We start from the raw sequence: 18,492 nt of genomic DNA, 5'->3' as shown, positions 1-18,492 counted from the left end.
ATGTTAACCCCTCCTCTCATCTCTCCTCTCCAAAAACTTGACAACATTACCTTCTTGACTCACTGTCACGTAGATCTTGCATGTTATGATATGACTTTTTTGGATGGTTTTTTACATCATTTATGTTAATAGTAATAGTAATAATCATTTTTTAATTTTATGATATTATTATTATTATTATTACTATTATTAGTCATTACTATTATTAGTCATGAGATCTCATTCGGATGAGATGATAAACCTAGGTCCCGAGTGCAGCATGCACTTAGTACATGTAAAAGAGCCCACAGCAACAAAAGGGTTGTTCCTGGCAACATTCTGTAGAAAAATCCACTTCGATAGGAAAAACAAATAAAACTGCACGCAGAAAAAAATACAAAAAAACAGGTGGCGCTGTAGTATAGCGACGCACTCTCCCTGGGGAGAGCAGTCCGAATTTCACACAGAGAAATCTGTTGTGATGAAAAGAAATACAAATACAAATACAGATTATTATTTCTGATAGACAAAATAGACTGCATTTCACTGACCAGAAGGTTTTCCTGTACTGTGTGCAGTTTCAATCGACTGGACATCCCTCCCTACGAAAGCTATGAGAAGTTCCTGTCCAAGCTGACGTGTGCTGTGGAGGAGACGTGTGGTTTTGCTGTGGAGTGAGTGGGGACTGCTCTGTCGGGGGCTCTCTCACACATGGCTGGCTGCACACAGCACAACACGCAGTGACTCAAGCACAGGAAACATTGCACTTCCTCAGCCCAGCTGTGCACATGCCAAAAATCTACCATCAGCAGAAAGCCGTTGTGGATGATGCTACATTCAATAAAATCTACTGTGGTTCCCCAGGAGAAAGGCAAATAGTCATTCATGGTAGAGGCATTGGAACCATGAAACCTGCCATCCCTTTCCCAGGAGACTGCTGGTGATGCGCCATAGTGACAGGAACTCTACATCGTTTCTCAGGAGAAAGATGATAATACACTGCATAGCTTGAGCCATGAAATCTCAGGAACAGCTGTCATGGTGAGGACGTTTCAGCACTGAAGGTGTCAACAGGCATGACCACCGAAGACTTGCAGACAGCTGGCCCTGGATTGTGAATCCCTGCCTTAGTGCTCCGGCCGCACTGTGCCGACAGCAGAGTTCAAGATGGAAGACAGACCAAAACACTGGCAGAATCTTCCATCTGGAGGACTGTTCAAAGGAAAGGCTGAAACAGTGTCTGTGTTGTAACTAATGTACAGGACTGCAAGATTGTGCAAGACCAAAGAATGTGGACTATGTCTGATGGTGTCTTTCAAGAAAGCCAAGTGTTTTGATATGAAAGACAGCATATTAAGTACGTCATAATGCCAAGTCTTCCACAAACTGACTTGCCCTCATTTTCCTCCCGTCTTTTGTTTCCTCATGATAGCATTGTGTGAATAGGAAAATACATAAGCCATAACTTTTGAGGAGAGCAGAGATCACAAAAAATATTGATGACTGCCAAAATACCACTGTCGGCCAAAAACTGGGAGAAGTTTCAACATGCTCCTTATGCTTTAGGAAAGTATCAGAACACACACAAAAACAGTGGGGTTTGCATCCAAGCAATAATTTGAAGATCAGATGTGTAATTGTAGTGAGGTAAATGAGTCTCCATTAGGTGACTTTCAAAAAGCAGATGCTTCCGTCAATCTGTGTGATGACTTGAAAGATGAATGAATTCCAGATCTTGATTGCAATGCTGCTGCAAAGGGACCTCACTGCTACAGATTTACTGATTTTCTCTTTTTAGTTTTAATACAGTTTACCCTTTTGGATTCCATGACACAGTTTTATTCAGGTTACTTTACTGTCTACATATATTTTATAAAACCTTTAATGACTGAATGACAGATTTAAAAAAAACTGCTTTACAAAATAGGCTCCTTGATGTTTAGAATCAGTATCATCCACATGTGAAAATCGCTCATTAGCAGAATGTTACCAATATTTATTGTATGCATTTAGTTCATGCTACAATTTTATAATGATGTAAGATATTGTGGATAAGATATTTGTTACATGATTTTGTTATGTATGATGCCCCCACATCCCCCCCATACACACTCGCACACTTTAAACATATATTCAGAGCTGTCCGAAATATCATTCCTCAGTGGCAAATGTTTCATTTGCAGTCAAGTATACACAGTTTTCATTCTGGTTTTTTTTTTTCCCTTCTTTGTTTTACTTATTTATTTTACCAATGTGAATGTTTGTGTGTGTGTGTGTGTGTGTGTGTGTGTGTGTGTGTGTGCCTGCCTCCTGCCTGCCTTGCAGTATGCAAGCTTTTCCAGTTTTCAATGCATATTAAAACTACAGTCCACATAAACTGTGTAATTAAAAAGATTTTTTAAAAAGGCTACAGCCACAGAAAAAAAGATTCAATATCAGTGAAGTGTCAGAGCATGCGGACTGATCTATACAAGCTACAACAGAGTTGCTGTAGCATCAGAAAGTCAAAACAAGAGGAGCAGATCCCTGACCTTCGCAAAAAACCCAGTTTGTGTAAAACATTAACTTAAAATGAAATAAAATGGAATAAAATGCTTAAACAAATAAACAAATAAGTTGATATGCTGAAATATAGTGAAAGATACGTAGAAGGCTTATGATTGAAATAAAACAAGAACAAAAATGCACCACACTCAGAGAACCTGTGCACACCGACACACATGCAAACATGCAAATGCACTCGCACAAAAACACACAAAGATACATAATGCACGTGCAACAATTTGCAAATCTGAGACACCAATGCCCAATCCTCAAGCCATATCACCACCCCTCACCCTACACACTCGCACACACACCATGCATACATACACTTTTTTGTTGTTTTTTGTCTAATATCACTAAACAGTGAAAAGACATTAAACTTAAGAAAGAAAGCACACACACACACACACACACACACACACACACACACATGCAGACACACACACACGTGCACACGCATGAGGCATACAAACACACACACGAGAATGCATGCGCACACAGTTGCACCTACCCCCCCCCCCGCCTCCCCCACATCCCCCTTTCTATTGCTCCTACTCCCCTTTGCCTCCCTCCCTTTCCCATCTGATATCACTTAGAATGGAAGGACATGAAACTGAAGACTACCACTACTACTTTAACATACACAGATACATGTGCGCGCGCATGCAAGCGCACAGCATACACATAAAAGCAGCATGCATACACGCTTGCACACATACACACACTTAAAGTGACATACATACTTTGTTTGCCTCGAAAACACATAAAGCATGAAATTATGCATGCACATGTACACACGCAGTACACACACATGTAATATCAATACCACAAGCAAATAGGGCACATGCATGCATTTGTGCAGCTACTCTCACACATAGCTCCCACAGTCCACACACACATGTATATCTTCCCCCTATACACACACACACACACGCACACATTCACCAGCTCTCTCAATGCACATGCATGCACGTGCACGCACAGACACACACCTGCTCCCATTACCCGCATACACACACACACACACACACACACATACTGCCTCAGTTTTCCGCTGCTGTGGTGACACAAATTTGCAGGTACAACAAAAGGTGTGTAAAAAGATCTCTGAGGCCGGGAACATAATATTCTGCCGGTTGTTGTGTCTCCTGTGTTTGGGAAGGTCCACAGAGACCCTGCTCTATTTTGAAGAAAATGCGCTTTGTTGGTTTGGAGATTATGCCAATATTCATTTGAAAACAACATGACAGCATTAACACATTTTAGATCTTTAACATTTTATGACCACTACTTGCTCAATTCAACCTGTTGACCAAAGTCTTACAGTTATGCTTGGGTTCATTTACAAACTTAAATGACCCATACACTGTGACATGCATCAAGCAATATCAGAGCTTTGTTGTAGTGGTTTGTCAGCTCTAGTTCAAAAGCAGCAGGCTAAATTATCATTTTCAAACAGTGTTTGAGACTGCTGGTTTGACAGCTTCCTTTGGAACCAGTTCTAAAATACTGTTTGAAATTGATAGCCTCTGGCTGGGAGGTACACCAGAAGAAGATATGAGTGACAAAATGTCTTATGAACTGCAGAGTTGAACAATTATCAGAAGAATGTAAGCTAATACCTTGTATTATCCACAGAAATCTGAAAATCAGCAGCAGGTGGGAAATTACCACAGCTGTTGTGGACAGACTTTTGTTGTGTGCAGGTCTGTGAACATAAAGAAATATTTTGATTGATGTTTTTTGTTTTCCATTATGAAACCAGCTGTTTTCAGAACTGTAGCTTGCCAGAACAGCAAAGTGAGGGCATTCTGTTTCATACACAGTGGGGTAACCCCAGATGCACAAGTGGTAAGGTCTTGCTCAGTGGATATAAACAGACATGGAGAAGTTTTAAACGGTCAGTTCAGCTAACGCCTGTTTGTGGTCAGTCACTTTGTGTGCCTTAAGGGCAGAGCTGCAAAATGACAGAGAAAATTTGCCTTACATTTTTTCTTTCAGTGTTGGTTTTGAGTGGAGTGGCATTGTTTTGACAAACCATTTGAGAACTGACACTGCCTTTCACCTGTCTTCTCCACGAAGACTGCAGCCACCACTTTTGATGGGTGCACTGTTTGACTTTTGCTTGTCATGCCATGGTTAGTGAAGCACATATGTCACTTCAAATTCTGATTAACAGCCACTGATGCCCATGCAGCGAGAAAGATTTTTGAAAGGCACCAGAGCTGTTGATAATAGATGTATTATTCATGTTCCACAGAGGTTGTACTGTTAGCTTGTACTCCTAAATGAATGTAAACTTTGCTGTAAAAATGTCAGTGTGGTTGAGTTTTGAGTGCATAGAGGTTTGGTGTACATACGCAACTGCTATCTTACCCATTTTTAGTCTTGTACATTTTGATGATTTTATTTACGTAATTTTGTTTTCCTCACATGAATACATCATTGTCTTTTTTTCTTTATTTCTGTTACTTTTATTTATAATGTGATGGTATGTTGTTTTCTTAATAGAAATACTTGTTTCTCTCTCACCTTCTCTCTTTTTTCTTTCTCTTGCTCTCTCTTTTCTTCTTTCTCTTTTCTACCCATCACATGTTTTCATTTCTACACGTCAGAAGGTATTCATAAAAACATGCAAGATGTGTTCTGAAGACTAGGCAGTTCGTCATGTTTTTATATATATATATGGGGGGGGGGGGGGGGGGGGGGAGGATGTTGGTATGTCTGCTGAGAGCCTGGGGATGAATGAAGTGGCAATAAAGAAAATTAATTATGTAAAATAAGTGTGTGCATGTTTAAATGTGTGTAATGTGTGTGTGTAGTGAACACAGACACGAGCAGTCACATGTGACATGTCTGCTTTGGAGACACTAACTTGATTTGTGTGACCGCCAACTTGTGAGATGAACACAAGGAAGAGCACAAGAAGACATTTTCCTTCTTGCTTTTATTTAAGAGCCTTGAGCAGTGTGAACACACCTTTCGGGAGTGCACCTGCCGTTAACAGTCAAAGGAATAAGATTTCTAGGAGGGTTTGGTTGTGAGGAGTTAAATAAATAATGTACTACCACAGCCAACTCTGTAAATTTTTGTTGTGAGATTAAAATCTAAAAGTGAGATGAAAACAATAGGTGGTTCTGTACTGGCTTTGCAAATGTGAATCATTGTTAGGTATGTATAAATTTATTCAAAGAACTTGATGTTTTGAAGTTGTACTGTTGCTTTTTTTATTCAGACTGATTTTAGCATAGCTCCTTTGGTTTGTTCAGTCAGGCTCAGAATTGTTTACTTTGTATGTAAATTACACTTGCAGCGACAGAAATATCTATTGCCTACAAAGTAAGGTACATATTCCTTTCAGTCAATTCCAATATTTGGGTCTCTTTCGACTGATAAGGAAGAGGGAGCAATATTATTGCCTTTATGGAAAGAGTGGGTCTCTTTTTACTCACAAAACACAGGGTAGGATATTAACTGTAAATGTACTGGCGATGTGAAAATGAAACACACCAAGCCATACAAAGTATGATTTAATGTGAGGGACAAATAGTGAGGTATCAGACGTATTTTGTGAATAAGCAAGAAAGAAGAGCAAGAAATGAACATAATGTGAGGCTTGTGATACTCCAGAAAGACGTGTGGATAAGTGGTGTATAATCAACATGCACATCATCCTTTCATTCAGTTTCCACACGGCTGAACACAGTCACACACTAGCTCAGAACACTGGTGAAATTGAATCCATTTATTACCCCTTAGAGAAAACATTTTGACTTGATAAAGCTTTGCTGATGTTATTGAAAGGCAACTCATACAAACGGGTCCATATACCTTCATGATCTTCATGCTGACCTGTGACCTCAAATGCAAGCAGGTTTTGCTTCAACCTACACTACCTTGGTGATGAGATAATTGCTTTAGGTGTGGTATTTATTTCTACATATAATTTGGACATCCACCATCCCCACTATCACAGTCCCTAACAAAGTCTTTCAGCACAGTTCCAAAAGGGCTCAAATTGCCAATAATGCCAGATGATGCCCTGTACTTGACTACAGCAAAGATAGTCTGCCACTATTTAACACCAGCCTGGCACATCAGTTGGTCTTCATTTCACTAAGTTGTAACTCTTGCATACTGAGGCTGAATAATAACTTATACTAACTGTTTAATTAAAAGAGCATTCCAGGAAGAAAACCATAGGAATTTATCCGGCAAAAACTCACTGAGTTGTATTGATGCTGGTCCGCAGGATACCCCACTTAGGAGCTGAGTATTGTGATTTGCAGTTTACCACAAAGGTATTCAGAGCAAATGGCTACAGTGGTAAATACCTAAAATGATATACAGGCATTGAACAGGGTCTGCCTATTTATTTGTGCTTTTCATTCAAACTGAAAGTTTAAACTGAAATTCATATGCAGTATATATATAAAAAAAAAAATGTTGAAAGTCATCAGCTGTGCTTGTTTCCTTTGCTTCAGAGAATTGCCCTTGCAGGTTTTAATGTCTTCCAAACCTTTTTTTTTTTCAATTGAACAACTTTTTAAAAACACAGTACAGTTAAGCCTTCGGAAATAAGACTATATTCATATTTCTCTTTCAGACCTGTATTTAACCTTTTTTTTCTATGACAAATATCAACAAATATTCATTTCAACCAGTCCAATTCACAAAACACACAAATATCCCAGTCATCAAGAAATATCATGTTTATGACTGTTCAACATGAACCGATGAACAAAATGGGAAATAATACATGAGTTAAGGAAAGAATATAAAAAGATGCCTGCATACCACAATAATAAACCTGTACTGTTACTTATGAACGGTTTAAAAATTAAAATCTATAATGAAGAAAAATCTGATTCCAAAATTCAAATGAAACCCCGTAACCAAGCAGTGTCACTGCACAATGAAAACATTCTTCAATACTTTCCAAGTAGTTTCTATAGTCCAGCTATATACAAAATGTACATCATTGGCCCTTGATTTCACAAAAAGTCATTGACAGACCCTGTTCCATGATTTTGTTTTTTGTGCAAGACACTTCAGTGGAGCGTGTTTGTACAGTGCATGCTGTTAAAACAGATTTTATCAAATAAATGCATGTGCACAATCAATATAAGCAACACTTGCATTCACTGTCTTGTAAACAGTTAAATTAGTGGACTAGACATTCAAGGAATTCAAAAAAATATCTCTTCATTTTTGAATGGAAGATTACAAAGACAAATAAAGAAAATAAAAACAAAATCACTGAAAAAAATACTGCTTGCCAGTCTTTCTATTACAGTGCAACTGTTGACTTAACTGCTTTTCTTAGAACCTTCATATTGTTGCACAACGCATGTACACTTAAAAGACTCAGAAATATCTTCCAGACAGTATGAAAAAAACAAGCACACCGAAATTTATACAAGTATAATGTAGTACTGTGGTCTTTTCTTTTGCACACTGTTGAATCTTTCATACTCCAAACACACATGCATGGTTCATGTTAAAAGCAAAAGGTAGTATTGATGTCAATCCTTTAAAAACTAGAGATAATATTCATCATTAATGTCGATCATGCTAAAAAAAAAAAGGATGGCAATATTTCTGTCTACCATATCAATAACAAAGGCAATAATATGTGACATACAACATTTCAGTCTATTATCATCAATTTGATGTCCCTCACTCTAAAACAAACGACAAACTGCATGTTACACATCAAGCAGCAGGTGAAACAAGTTGTGCATTGTATCTTAAAAAATAAAATTAAAAAATAGAAAAGGACTTCAACCCTTTCTTCTTCTCAGTCTCACTGTGTATTTCCTCCCTTTTCCTGACCTATCAAACTCTCATCTGAAATACAAACTGGTCTGCTTCATTCTTTTATCATTTTTTCCCTTGCTTTTTTTTCAACACTTAATCAGAGTTGATTATCTGTCCACTACTCTCATAACCTCAGCAGCATTTGCAGATGCATATCACACAAGCAACCAATACAACCCTGCCTAAAACACAATTTCTTTTTTTAATAAAAAAACAAATTAGCAATTATAAAACACAAGCATGCTAGTTCATAATGTGTTGAACTTGTGTAATGAAAAGTTGCATTTATAAGCTGAAAGCAAAAAAGAAAAGAAAAGAAAACAAACAAAAAAAACACAAAAAAACCAAACCTATCACAGAAATTATATATATCTTTGTACCATACCTGGGGCAGTTCAAAATCAAACAATATCAACCTCAATGGATGCCAAACACAACCTAGTATTTCCATTTTCAGTCATGCCCACTCGTGACTCCTTGATTCTAGCAACAGCATGACACTTGGCAAACTGATGACTGACATCCCTGATCTCCCATTCACAAGGAAGTGGCATGTTTTCCAGCTAATTAAACAACACCTGTTAAGTCAGTGATGGTGACAGAAAATGGGATGACATACTGATATGCTACTGTGCAAACAGAAATGACATGGTTTTGTACTGAAACCAACTCCCAGCGCCAGTCTAATCGACAAGTGACTTGCAGGAAGACAGATAAACGCTGCTTATACAAGCAATGTACACACAATACTGAACACACCATCCTGCCTGAGTTCATCAACCGACCTTTGGAACATGAAAATACATTTCCCTTTCAGCACACTCACCCTGGGGAAAAGGTGGTCATGGAGATTTCAGACAGATGCATATTCCTCTCAGTTAATCAATTAATACATACACACATGGATGAGAAAAGATTTTTGATGTGATGACATGCTGTCGCTCAACAGATAACATAAAGAGCGCACAATCAGCACCATGCAATACCAAACAATAAAATGTGTTATAAATGTTTCTTGTTTCTCAAGAAACAAACATAACAACAAAAAATAAATAAAATGAATAATGTCAGAAACAGCAAAATATAAAGGAAACAACAGTCATCCCCAAAACTCGATCCAAAGTTTTTCTTACAGAAAAGTACTATTAAGTATATATAAAAGGAGCTCTTTTTTTTTTTCTTTTTTTCTTTTTTTTTTAAAGTCCTTTTCATATTTTTGATTCCTAATGAGGAGGAAAAACTGAGTAATTTCTTGTGAGCTAACATTTACAGAGTGTGAAAAATAATGATTGCCAAGAACATTGTTGATGATTCCAAGTGATGCACAAGAGATGTGACAGTAATGAAAAAATAAAGCCACCATTCACTTTAAAAACACAATTAAAAACACAAAAATAAAAGGAACAATCAAAACAAGACATTATCAAGAAGCTAAACATTCAACAGCAAAGGAACAGAAAAGTTAACTTGTGATTTCCATCATCAAGGGAAAAATATAATAAAATAAAACAGAATCAAAATAAACAAAAATCCTCAAGATCTCTAAAACGTCAAGCTGAATACACCAAACTAGAGCAGAAACGAACAAAGAAACGCATTCTTAAACATACCAACACAACAAAAGCATCTATACATATACAATGCCTATAGATCCACAATAACTGATCAGAACTTGATTGTTTGAGACCATTTTCCAAAACCGATCAGCAAACGGGCTTGTGATCTTGCAGCAGAGCTCATTTCAACCCCAAAAGAAAGCTAACGCCCCCATCTTCATGTTCAAAAGATGAAGAAGCCAATGCCCACATGCCCCTCCGCTGATGGTCTGTTTGGAACCTCCCACCCCCATAAAAAACAGAAGAGATGAAGCACAGCGATAGCAGCAGTCTAGGAGAAGAGTGGCGACAAAGCTGCCAGTGTGACATTCCTACTGTCCCCTGCCTCTTCTCCGGTGCCGAAGTGACCCCCTTTTTAAGCTGGTAAGCTGAGCTTCTTCCCTTTCAGCACTGGAAACACAAGCATAAAGCAGTGATGTTAATGCCACGACTGTGTTGGCTGTGGTTACTGTTAGTTATACATATATACATCTATCAAAATCACTATCCTCACAAGGTTTCAACATGTTTTTCCACAGACCTATTCATGTGGACAGATTTTGTTTCTTGAGCATGACATTTTTATATGATTTTGAATAGTTGAAGTCTGTGCCTCTGTGTGCGTGCATGCATGCGTGTGTGTGTGTGTGTGTGTGTGTGTGTGTGTGTGTGTGTGTGTGTGTACAGTGTGTGTTTTTTAGGGCAAAACAAAATCAAATAGTTTGTGATGATTATTCATGTGCATATTTGTGTATCATGTTTGTTTGCAAGCATTTTAATCTGTTTAAAAGGGGGTGGGGTGTGTGTGTGTGTGGGGGGGGGGGGGGAGCTCTTGTATTACAATCAAAGTGATGCACAAAGCATGTTAACTTAAAACCATCAGACAAGAATAAAAAGAGTGGAGCCACACTGGACGAATAATAATAAAAGTTCAAATCTGCCTGCCATATACTGTGGCAAAGTGCAATGCACAGGGTTCCCACACAAGTAACCAATCAAAAATCCATTCGTTCTCCAGACCTTTTCCAGACCAGACTAACACTTTTCCAAACCGAACACAAGGCCAAACCGAATTAAAAAATTGTCTGCTGTACTGCTGAAGAGACTGGTAGATTCCCCTGTTCCAATGTTCAGTTTTTATCTGTTTTTTTTTTTTCTTTTTTCTTTTTTTTTCTTTTTTTAATATATACACTTTTTCTTGAATGGTACTGGTCAATTTTTTTTTTTCAAAACCAAAATTCCAAGAATTTTCCAGCCCTGGAAAAAGTTCCCTCATTGTTCCAAGACTTCCAAGTTTCATCATTCTGTGCAAACCCTGATTAGAGGTTTCAGAATCAAAATAGGACATGGCATATACATCTATTCTAAAATAAACCAAGCAAAGAAAAACAAAACCCAATCAAAGAAACCCACATAAACAAAGAGAAAGAAAGTATAGGTCAAGCTTAAATGACTCGTATCGGAGTCCAACTAAATTCAATGTAAAAATTGAAAAAAACAACAAAACAACTAGAACAAAACAAACCAACAAACCAAAGACAAACAAACAAACAAAAAAGCACACAAAAAAGGGGGAAATAAATCAGTCTGATCATTCCTGAATTTCAGGTGTGGAACAGCTATGTCAAGCAATCTCCATTTCTGTGAAAAAGGAGCGTCGTTTGACAAATTAATGGCCCAGAAAATCAAATAGAGAAGTACTGTCACTCTTTGTATTGCAAAGGAACATAATGTAGGGTATATAATGGGCTGAGACTGTTGGAGCTTCCTATGCAGAAGTATCTGGGTTTATTTCTCTCTACCACTTGTCTACCTGTATGCTAGCTGAAGGGTGGCAACAATGGTTTTGAATTAATTTTTTTTGTCATATAAAGAGTAATAGTATTTTCTTCTTTCTCTACTCCTCGCCTTTGTCACTGAGAAAATGTCACTGTTAACATTTACCATGGACTCACATACACACACAAATGGACACTCAGACAAATGTAACAGGTATCATTATACACAAATTCATTTTGTGTTTACACCTGAGTCAAATCAAGAGTTTTCTTATTTAATGGATGGTTGTTGAACCAAAGTTTTTAAAAAATGTTTAAAATGAACAACGTTCCTTTAAATCAACACAGCTAAATACATACCTATGTAACAACATTTTTCTTTTTTTTTCAACAGGCCTTTTAAGTGTGCATCTGTACATGTGCATGCTTGTGTGTGCATGCAGGACGGGGAGCAAGACAAAGCAAGCAAAAGATAATTTCAACGTAGGCAACTGAAGGTTTCTCAAGAGCTCCATCTGCTGTTCTATCTATTCATTGAGCCCTTTACCTGATGATCATGTAAAGATAGCACATAGCTTTTTTTTCTGCACAGTTGCAGTGTTGCTTTCCTTTCCTTTCCTTTGTACAGCAAACCAACCTTTATTTCCATTTTCTGCGCATTTCAAAACAACATCTTTTTAATACACCATCCAGTACAATTAATATAATTCTACTGCAATACCAAGGCCAGTTTGTCAGACAGTGAGTGTGGTGGTATCTGAGTGAATCCCACCTTTGGTGACGTAGAGGTAGAAGAAGTCGCAGTAGAGGATGGTCTGAACGCAGCCGGCAACCACAGCTATCAAGTCAAAGAAGCCCTCGAAGTAGTAGCGGTAGAGCCAGTTGAGGATGTAGAGGGCGCGGTAGGAGCCGAGGGCAAACAGGTAGTGGGAGGTGATGGTCTCCGCCTCGCCAGTCTTGCTCACCATGAAGAGCTGGGGGAGGATGGCCACAGACTCCAGGTAGATGGAGAAAGTCCACAGGATCTGTCATTGAAAAATTCAAACAGTTAGTGAATGACCCACTGCGGATCTATGATGTATTTGAAGAATTACAAAATCCATTTCTCTGACAGCCAGGTAAAATTCTGGGCAAAACAATTTCATTGGCCCATAGTCACATGATGTGCTGTGACTTCTGTTGCTCTGAATCAGTCTTGTGAGTCGACCTACTTTAGTTTAACTCATTCCAGTCAACTTCAGGTACGAGATAACTCGTACCATGATTACTTCCCCTGCAGACCAGGTATAAGGATTTTCTCAAACCTTTGCATGACTGATTAAATCAACAACTCTCCATCAATTTTCACCACATTAGTGAATCACTCTATTTTTTAACTACAATGGTCACCATCTCATGTACTGCTCGTTCAGGGGACTTGTAGCAGGCATATAGCTAAGGGGTAGAATGAGTAAACATTCTCCATGTTGCCTAATATATGTTATAAACAAGCTACCAAGCACAGCTTGGTACAACTGCCAGTACACACACACACACACACACTTCTAAGATTACCTCCAAGGGGGTGAACTCATGGTTGACAAGGAAAGCCAAACCACCCACAGGCACCACCAGAAACTCCACACGGAATGTGTCGTGGTTGGCGTCATATGTGGACTTGAACTTGACGAACATGAGATAGATGGTGAAGAGAGAGGTGGAGATGAAGAACACCTTCATGATGGTGTTGTAAGGCGAGATAAAGGTGGTGAACAAATCCAGGTACCGGGTCAGAAACACCAAGGCAAACATGATCTGGGACTTTCCAGAAATACCTGTAAACATACATCAATTTACTTGTTCCATTACCCCCCCTCTCTCTCTCTCTCTCTCATCTTTCTCTCTTGCATAGAGTTTATGTCTGTATGTGTACAATTTCCTAGTGAATGGAAATTTGTTTCTCAGAAAAAAAAAGACAAAAAAACAAACACAGGGTGAATTCAGTGACATGCTGATTCTAAATTATCAAAATAGCCAGTGTGTCTGTCACAATATTTTGGGAACAATACATGTAAATGTAGACAATTTAATGAATGACGCATAACAAAATGATATGAATATCATCAATATGATGACTGTGTATCTAACTTTTTATCTGTTCATTTTTCTTTGTATGTTGTATTGTTTTGACTCTTTCAAGCACATTCAAGCAGTGATTTTCTTTGCTTCACACATAGGCCAACTGACCAAAACATCGTGTAAGCTTAAGGCATTTTCAAATCATGAAACTTTCTTTGACCACCTACTCATCCTTCACAACCCTACCTCCTCCTTTCAATCTCAACTTTTCCATACAATTACTGAATTAGATACCAAAAACAACTTACATAGTTAGATAAGATCTCTTCTTTTTTTTTTTCTTTCTTTCTTCTTTTCCTTTTATTTCAAAACACAATCTCTATTTGCAAGTCTTGATTGTTGACATTAATAATTTATTCTGCTCATACTCTCTTTGCCTTCATGCAGTTCTGTTTCTCTTGGTTGTTAGGTTCTTGTTTCACTATTCAATACAAACCTAGAGACCACCCTTTTCTCCAGACCTTGATTCATGTATTATTGATTATTCTTAGGGTTCCTTTTCTCTCCTTGCAACAAAAGTCCCTTTCTTCAAGGAATAATTTATACACTTCTTAATACCATTTCAAAGGATCCCTTCTCTTTGCCTGGGCACTTTGTGGAGGAAAAAGGTGTGCAATGATCAATGCTTGTACTGAAGAAAATGTTGCAATAAAAGTTTGTGATCATCAATAGGCAAGTCATAATGTGTACATGTATGTGTATGAGTCACTCTGTATGTGTGTGTCTATGAGTGTGTGTGTGTGTGTGTGTGTGTGTGAGAGAGAGAGAGAGAGAGAGAGAGAGAGAGAGAGAGAGAGAGAATGTGTGTGTGTCTGTGACTACATCCTGTGTGTGTGTATATAAATATGTGTGTGTGTGTGTGTGTGTGTGTGTGTGTGTGTGTGTGTGTGTAGAAAAAGAGTTTGTTCCATGTGAAAGAGGAGGGGGAGCTGGATGAAGAAAAGGACAGACAGCACATAAGTAAAAACTGCTGTGTGGACATGCTATGCAATGAATGTTGCACTTTGCATTGAAGATTTACTATCATACATTTATCTTCTAGTTCTATTCTATTACTATTCATCTCCTTGAGTCATTACCTTCAACATTTTCTACAATCAAGAACTCAAACATTTGTCATGAATGCACTTTTGCATGACTTGTCAGAATTCAGCAGATTTACCAACTGAGTGCTTAGTATAAGACGTTAGCTAAGTCATGTAAAAAGTACTGCCATAGTGCCAGACAAAAAGAAACACACACACACACTCACTCACACACACATATGCACAATTTTTTAAACCGATACTTAGTGCCATTACCATCAACATCTTCACCAACATCACCATCATTATCATGATCGTCATTGTCGTTGCCCTCCTCTTAATCTCTTCCTTTTCCCTCTAGTTTTTCTCTATGATTTGTGTAGGGAAAAGACAAGAAACCAGCCCCTATGTTTGCACACATATGTTCCTGTACACACATATATATATAAGTTATATAAATGCAAGTATACATGTACAAATGTGTGTGTGGTGGGGGTGGGCAGAGGGCAGGTTATATAATATAAATGTATGTTTAGAATATGCTTGCATCATGTATACATGTAACTTTTCTAAGTTTTGTGTGTACTGTTTGCTAGGTACATTCTGGTGTGTATGTATAACTTTGATGTAATGTGTTTTATTATATCATGTTTGGGAAAATATCTGGAGCAGTATTCTGAAAAAAAGTGTCACATATCATTATTATTATTATTACTTAGCGAATGAAAATGGGAACCATTTCCATTTATTGACAACTATCTCTGAGAGAAAATTATAATATTAATACTGCATGCCACAAGCAAAAGAATAAATAAAAATGTACAGAGGTATGGTTGAAAACTATAAAGAATGAACAAAGACCATTCATCTAAATTCTAATGTAAAAGAAATGCAAGGGGAATAAAAAAAATAATGTTAAAAAAATATGGAAAAGAAAATAGAAAAATAACTTTTTTTTGGAAAGAGAAAAAAAAAGTAAATATTGAAAACCTAAATCAGAAATGATATAGCCTGCAGGCAACTGAAGTCCACAGACTAAATAAATCAATACATGTTCACCTGTCGATAAATCTGATAGTTGTAAATTAATACCAAAATAATGTTCAACAGGCATGTATCAATCAACACAGATACAGGGACAGTGAAATTTATCACATCCTTTTTTTTTTTTAAAGTAACTAACTGGTAGTCTTATGGTTGAAAAGATTGACTTTCAATACACTGGATATTATGTTGAGTTTCTGCCAGAAAATTTTGACTTATCCGACCCGAGGTGTGGATATGTTGGCCATCGCATAAGTTAATTATTTTGGGGAGGTTCCCAGGGGGTCAGCTTATCCAGGGTCATCTGCAGTCTTACTTGGCAGAACGATGAACAGGCCCTTTTGAAGGGGTCTCAAATACACAAGTCATTATCCACCTAGCATGAGTGGGACAAAGGGATTATAAAAAAAAAAAAAAAAAAATCTCATATCTGAAAGGTGCTGCTGAATCCAAAAGGCCTCTACTAGGGTTTGCAACACTTCTAATAAAGAAAATGATGCCAGTTTTCCCCTTTTTTCTTTCTTTTCTTTTCCCATTACATTTCTATACTGGGTTGCAAATGAATGATTGTGAAATCAATGAAGTTAAAAAAAAAAATCTTCTTAATAACAAATTGTTTAGTGTTATATTCATCAGTATGTGCTGATTGTTCAGATTTGGGCTTTTTTCTTCAAAGAATTTTTTTTTCAAATAAATGATCAATTTCATCATGATGATGAAAAGGAAATTTTCTATATGTCAGACCCCTGCCGGAGTCTGCACTAGTTGGGTCACGGTTAAGTATGTGTAATTAAAACACTTGTAAACATTTTTTCAAATGAAACAAATTATTAAAACAATACATGTCTTGCTTCTACCCTGACCACAACTGTAAGAATTCAACATTAAAATCCAGTTCTAAGAAACTACTGAACAAAACATCAACAACAAAAAGGTTAAGTTCGATCACACATTTAACTTTTGTACATCTCAGTACCAGTAGAAAATCATCACAACAAATTGTGATTGCATCCAGGTTGATTGTAATGGTCATCATTTTTGTTTGTTTGGTCATGATGAAACAACCAAATATCTTGCAGGTACATCAATGAATACTCCTCATGCTGGCATGATCAAGATGCATACGTGTCACTGGTGCCAGCGCCAAGAATAGGAAACGGCTGCAGCACCGAAGAAGCCGCTTCCACGTCGCATTCAATTTTCTGCAAAGTTTTGCTTCAATCTTTGAACCTCAACATAAAGCATCACCTATATGACTGGAATGCTTTTTGTTTGAACAATTTAGAATATATTGGATTTCCTTCCTTTAAATAAAAAGCATTTAATGGGAAATCTTAATGTTATCATCTTCCCTGTCCCAAGAAACAAAACTAAGAATCAAGACCGAAGACGAAAGTATGATACAGCATTCGCTAAAGAATGGTCGTTACAGATCAAATTATGTTTACCTGCACATGATCTAGTTTTCCACATCTTCAACAAGAGCAGAACAATTGCCAGGAGATGGGACATGTCCCCGATCAGCCTGAAGATATTCATGTTTGGTTGTTTGGATCGGGCCGAACGAGCGTCTGCTACAGATCCACGTACGGCTTGATGGCGGCTGCGGACGTGGCGCGCATGGCATTGTGGTAAAGAGAGGAGGTAACTCTGAAACAGGTTTCCTGGAAACGACCAACAAACCATGACACCGGCCGGTTCCTTCATCCATAATACTAAGGAAGTAATGGAATGAGTGGTGTGGGTGATAATCGATGGTCTCGTGAAAGATATTTTAAATTCTTATTATAGCATCCCAAATCATGTTCATCAACTAAACACGAAATTGCCGTTAATTTAGGAAAAAGGGAATACCCTGTTAATAAAATAAGATAAATGAAAACATTTAAAAATCTAAGTTCTCACACTCACAAACAACAACAAATTGCCTGGCAGTGTAGAAACCTGCAGAGACAGTAGGGAACAACTGCGACTAATCATTCTCTTCATGGTGGTTTAGGGGCTATAGAACCATTGACGCCCTGAAAACTGTAATGACAAGGCAGACAGATAAGCCATAGATCTGACAGTTCTTATCAGTCAACCAACATAGTTGACAGATCGTGCTGAACAACAGTAGGTGCTTCTCCATCCAACCCTGCAAGACGTAGCATTTCAAAAGTTCCTCCCAGTGAACTGTATCAGGCTGGAACAACCTCAGTGTCCACACACTCCGGAGCCGGGCTCCGTTGCAGACTTCAAAGCTCATACATCCCCACCCCCTCGAGCGGCTGAAAACTACCATCCTGTGTCCTTGACCTCTGTAGCCTGTAAACTGCTTGAAGTCAAATACATCATTGCTGCCACCTTCACATGGACCTTGAGAAATATTGCATCCTGACTGACAGGAACCATGGTTTAAGGCTGGCTAATCATGTGAAACCTATTATATACTTACCACATGCAAGACCTACTCAAATCATATGACGTAAACAGCAAAACAGACATGGCAATAATCTGTGTGTGTGTGTGTGTGTGTGTGTGTGTGTGTGAAATTGAGATTGATATAGAGACAGAGTTGTTGACTGACTATAAGTTTTATCTGCTATT

At 37.9% G+C, this 18,492-nt stretch overlaps 2 protein-coding genes across 2 annotated transcripts in view; one reads left to right on the top strand and one right to left on the bottom strand.

The window, feature by feature from the left end:
• Nucleotides 1–2,970, top strand: part of LOC143292958 (E3 ubiquitin-protein ligase SMURF2-like) — a 59,134-nt gene extending 56,164 nt beyond the window's left edge. Inside the window, 1 exon segment of the mRNA XM_076603679.1 lies at nt 558–2,970. Coding sequence (XP_076459794.1) covers nt 558–657 — 100 coding nt within the window. The 3' untranslated portion in view covers nt 658–2,970.
• A 3,283-nt stretch (nt 2,971–6,253) lies between these two features.
• LOC143292956 (ER lumen protein-retaining receptor 2) lies at nt 6,254–17,521 on the bottom strand. Its single transcript, XM_076603678.1, has 4 exons — nt 17,352–17,521; nt 13,271–13,530; nt 12,489–12,741; nt 6,254–10,349 (listed from the first exon to the last, which is right to left on the bottom strand). The coding sequence occupies exons 1-4, from the start codon at nt 17,440–17,442 to the stop codon at nt 10,315–10,317; spliced, it is 639 nt and encodes a 212-aa protein (XP_076459793.1). The 5' UTR covers nt 17,443–17,521; the 3' UTR covers nt 6,254–10,314.
• Between the last annotated feature and the right edge of the window lie 971 nt (nt 17,522–18,492).

The sequence above is a fragment of the Babylonia areolata genome, chromosome 18 (genome assembly GCF_041734735.1).
Source record: "Babylonia areolata isolate BAREFJ2019XMU chromosome 18, ASM4173473v1, whole genome shotgun sequence".
Lineage (NCBI taxonomy): Eukaryota > Metazoa > Mollusca > Gastropoda > Neogastropoda > Buccinidae > Babylonia > Babylonia areolata.
The sequence above is the reverse complement of the archived record's forward strand: the minus strand, read 5'-3'. Positions and strand labels throughout refer to the sequence as shown.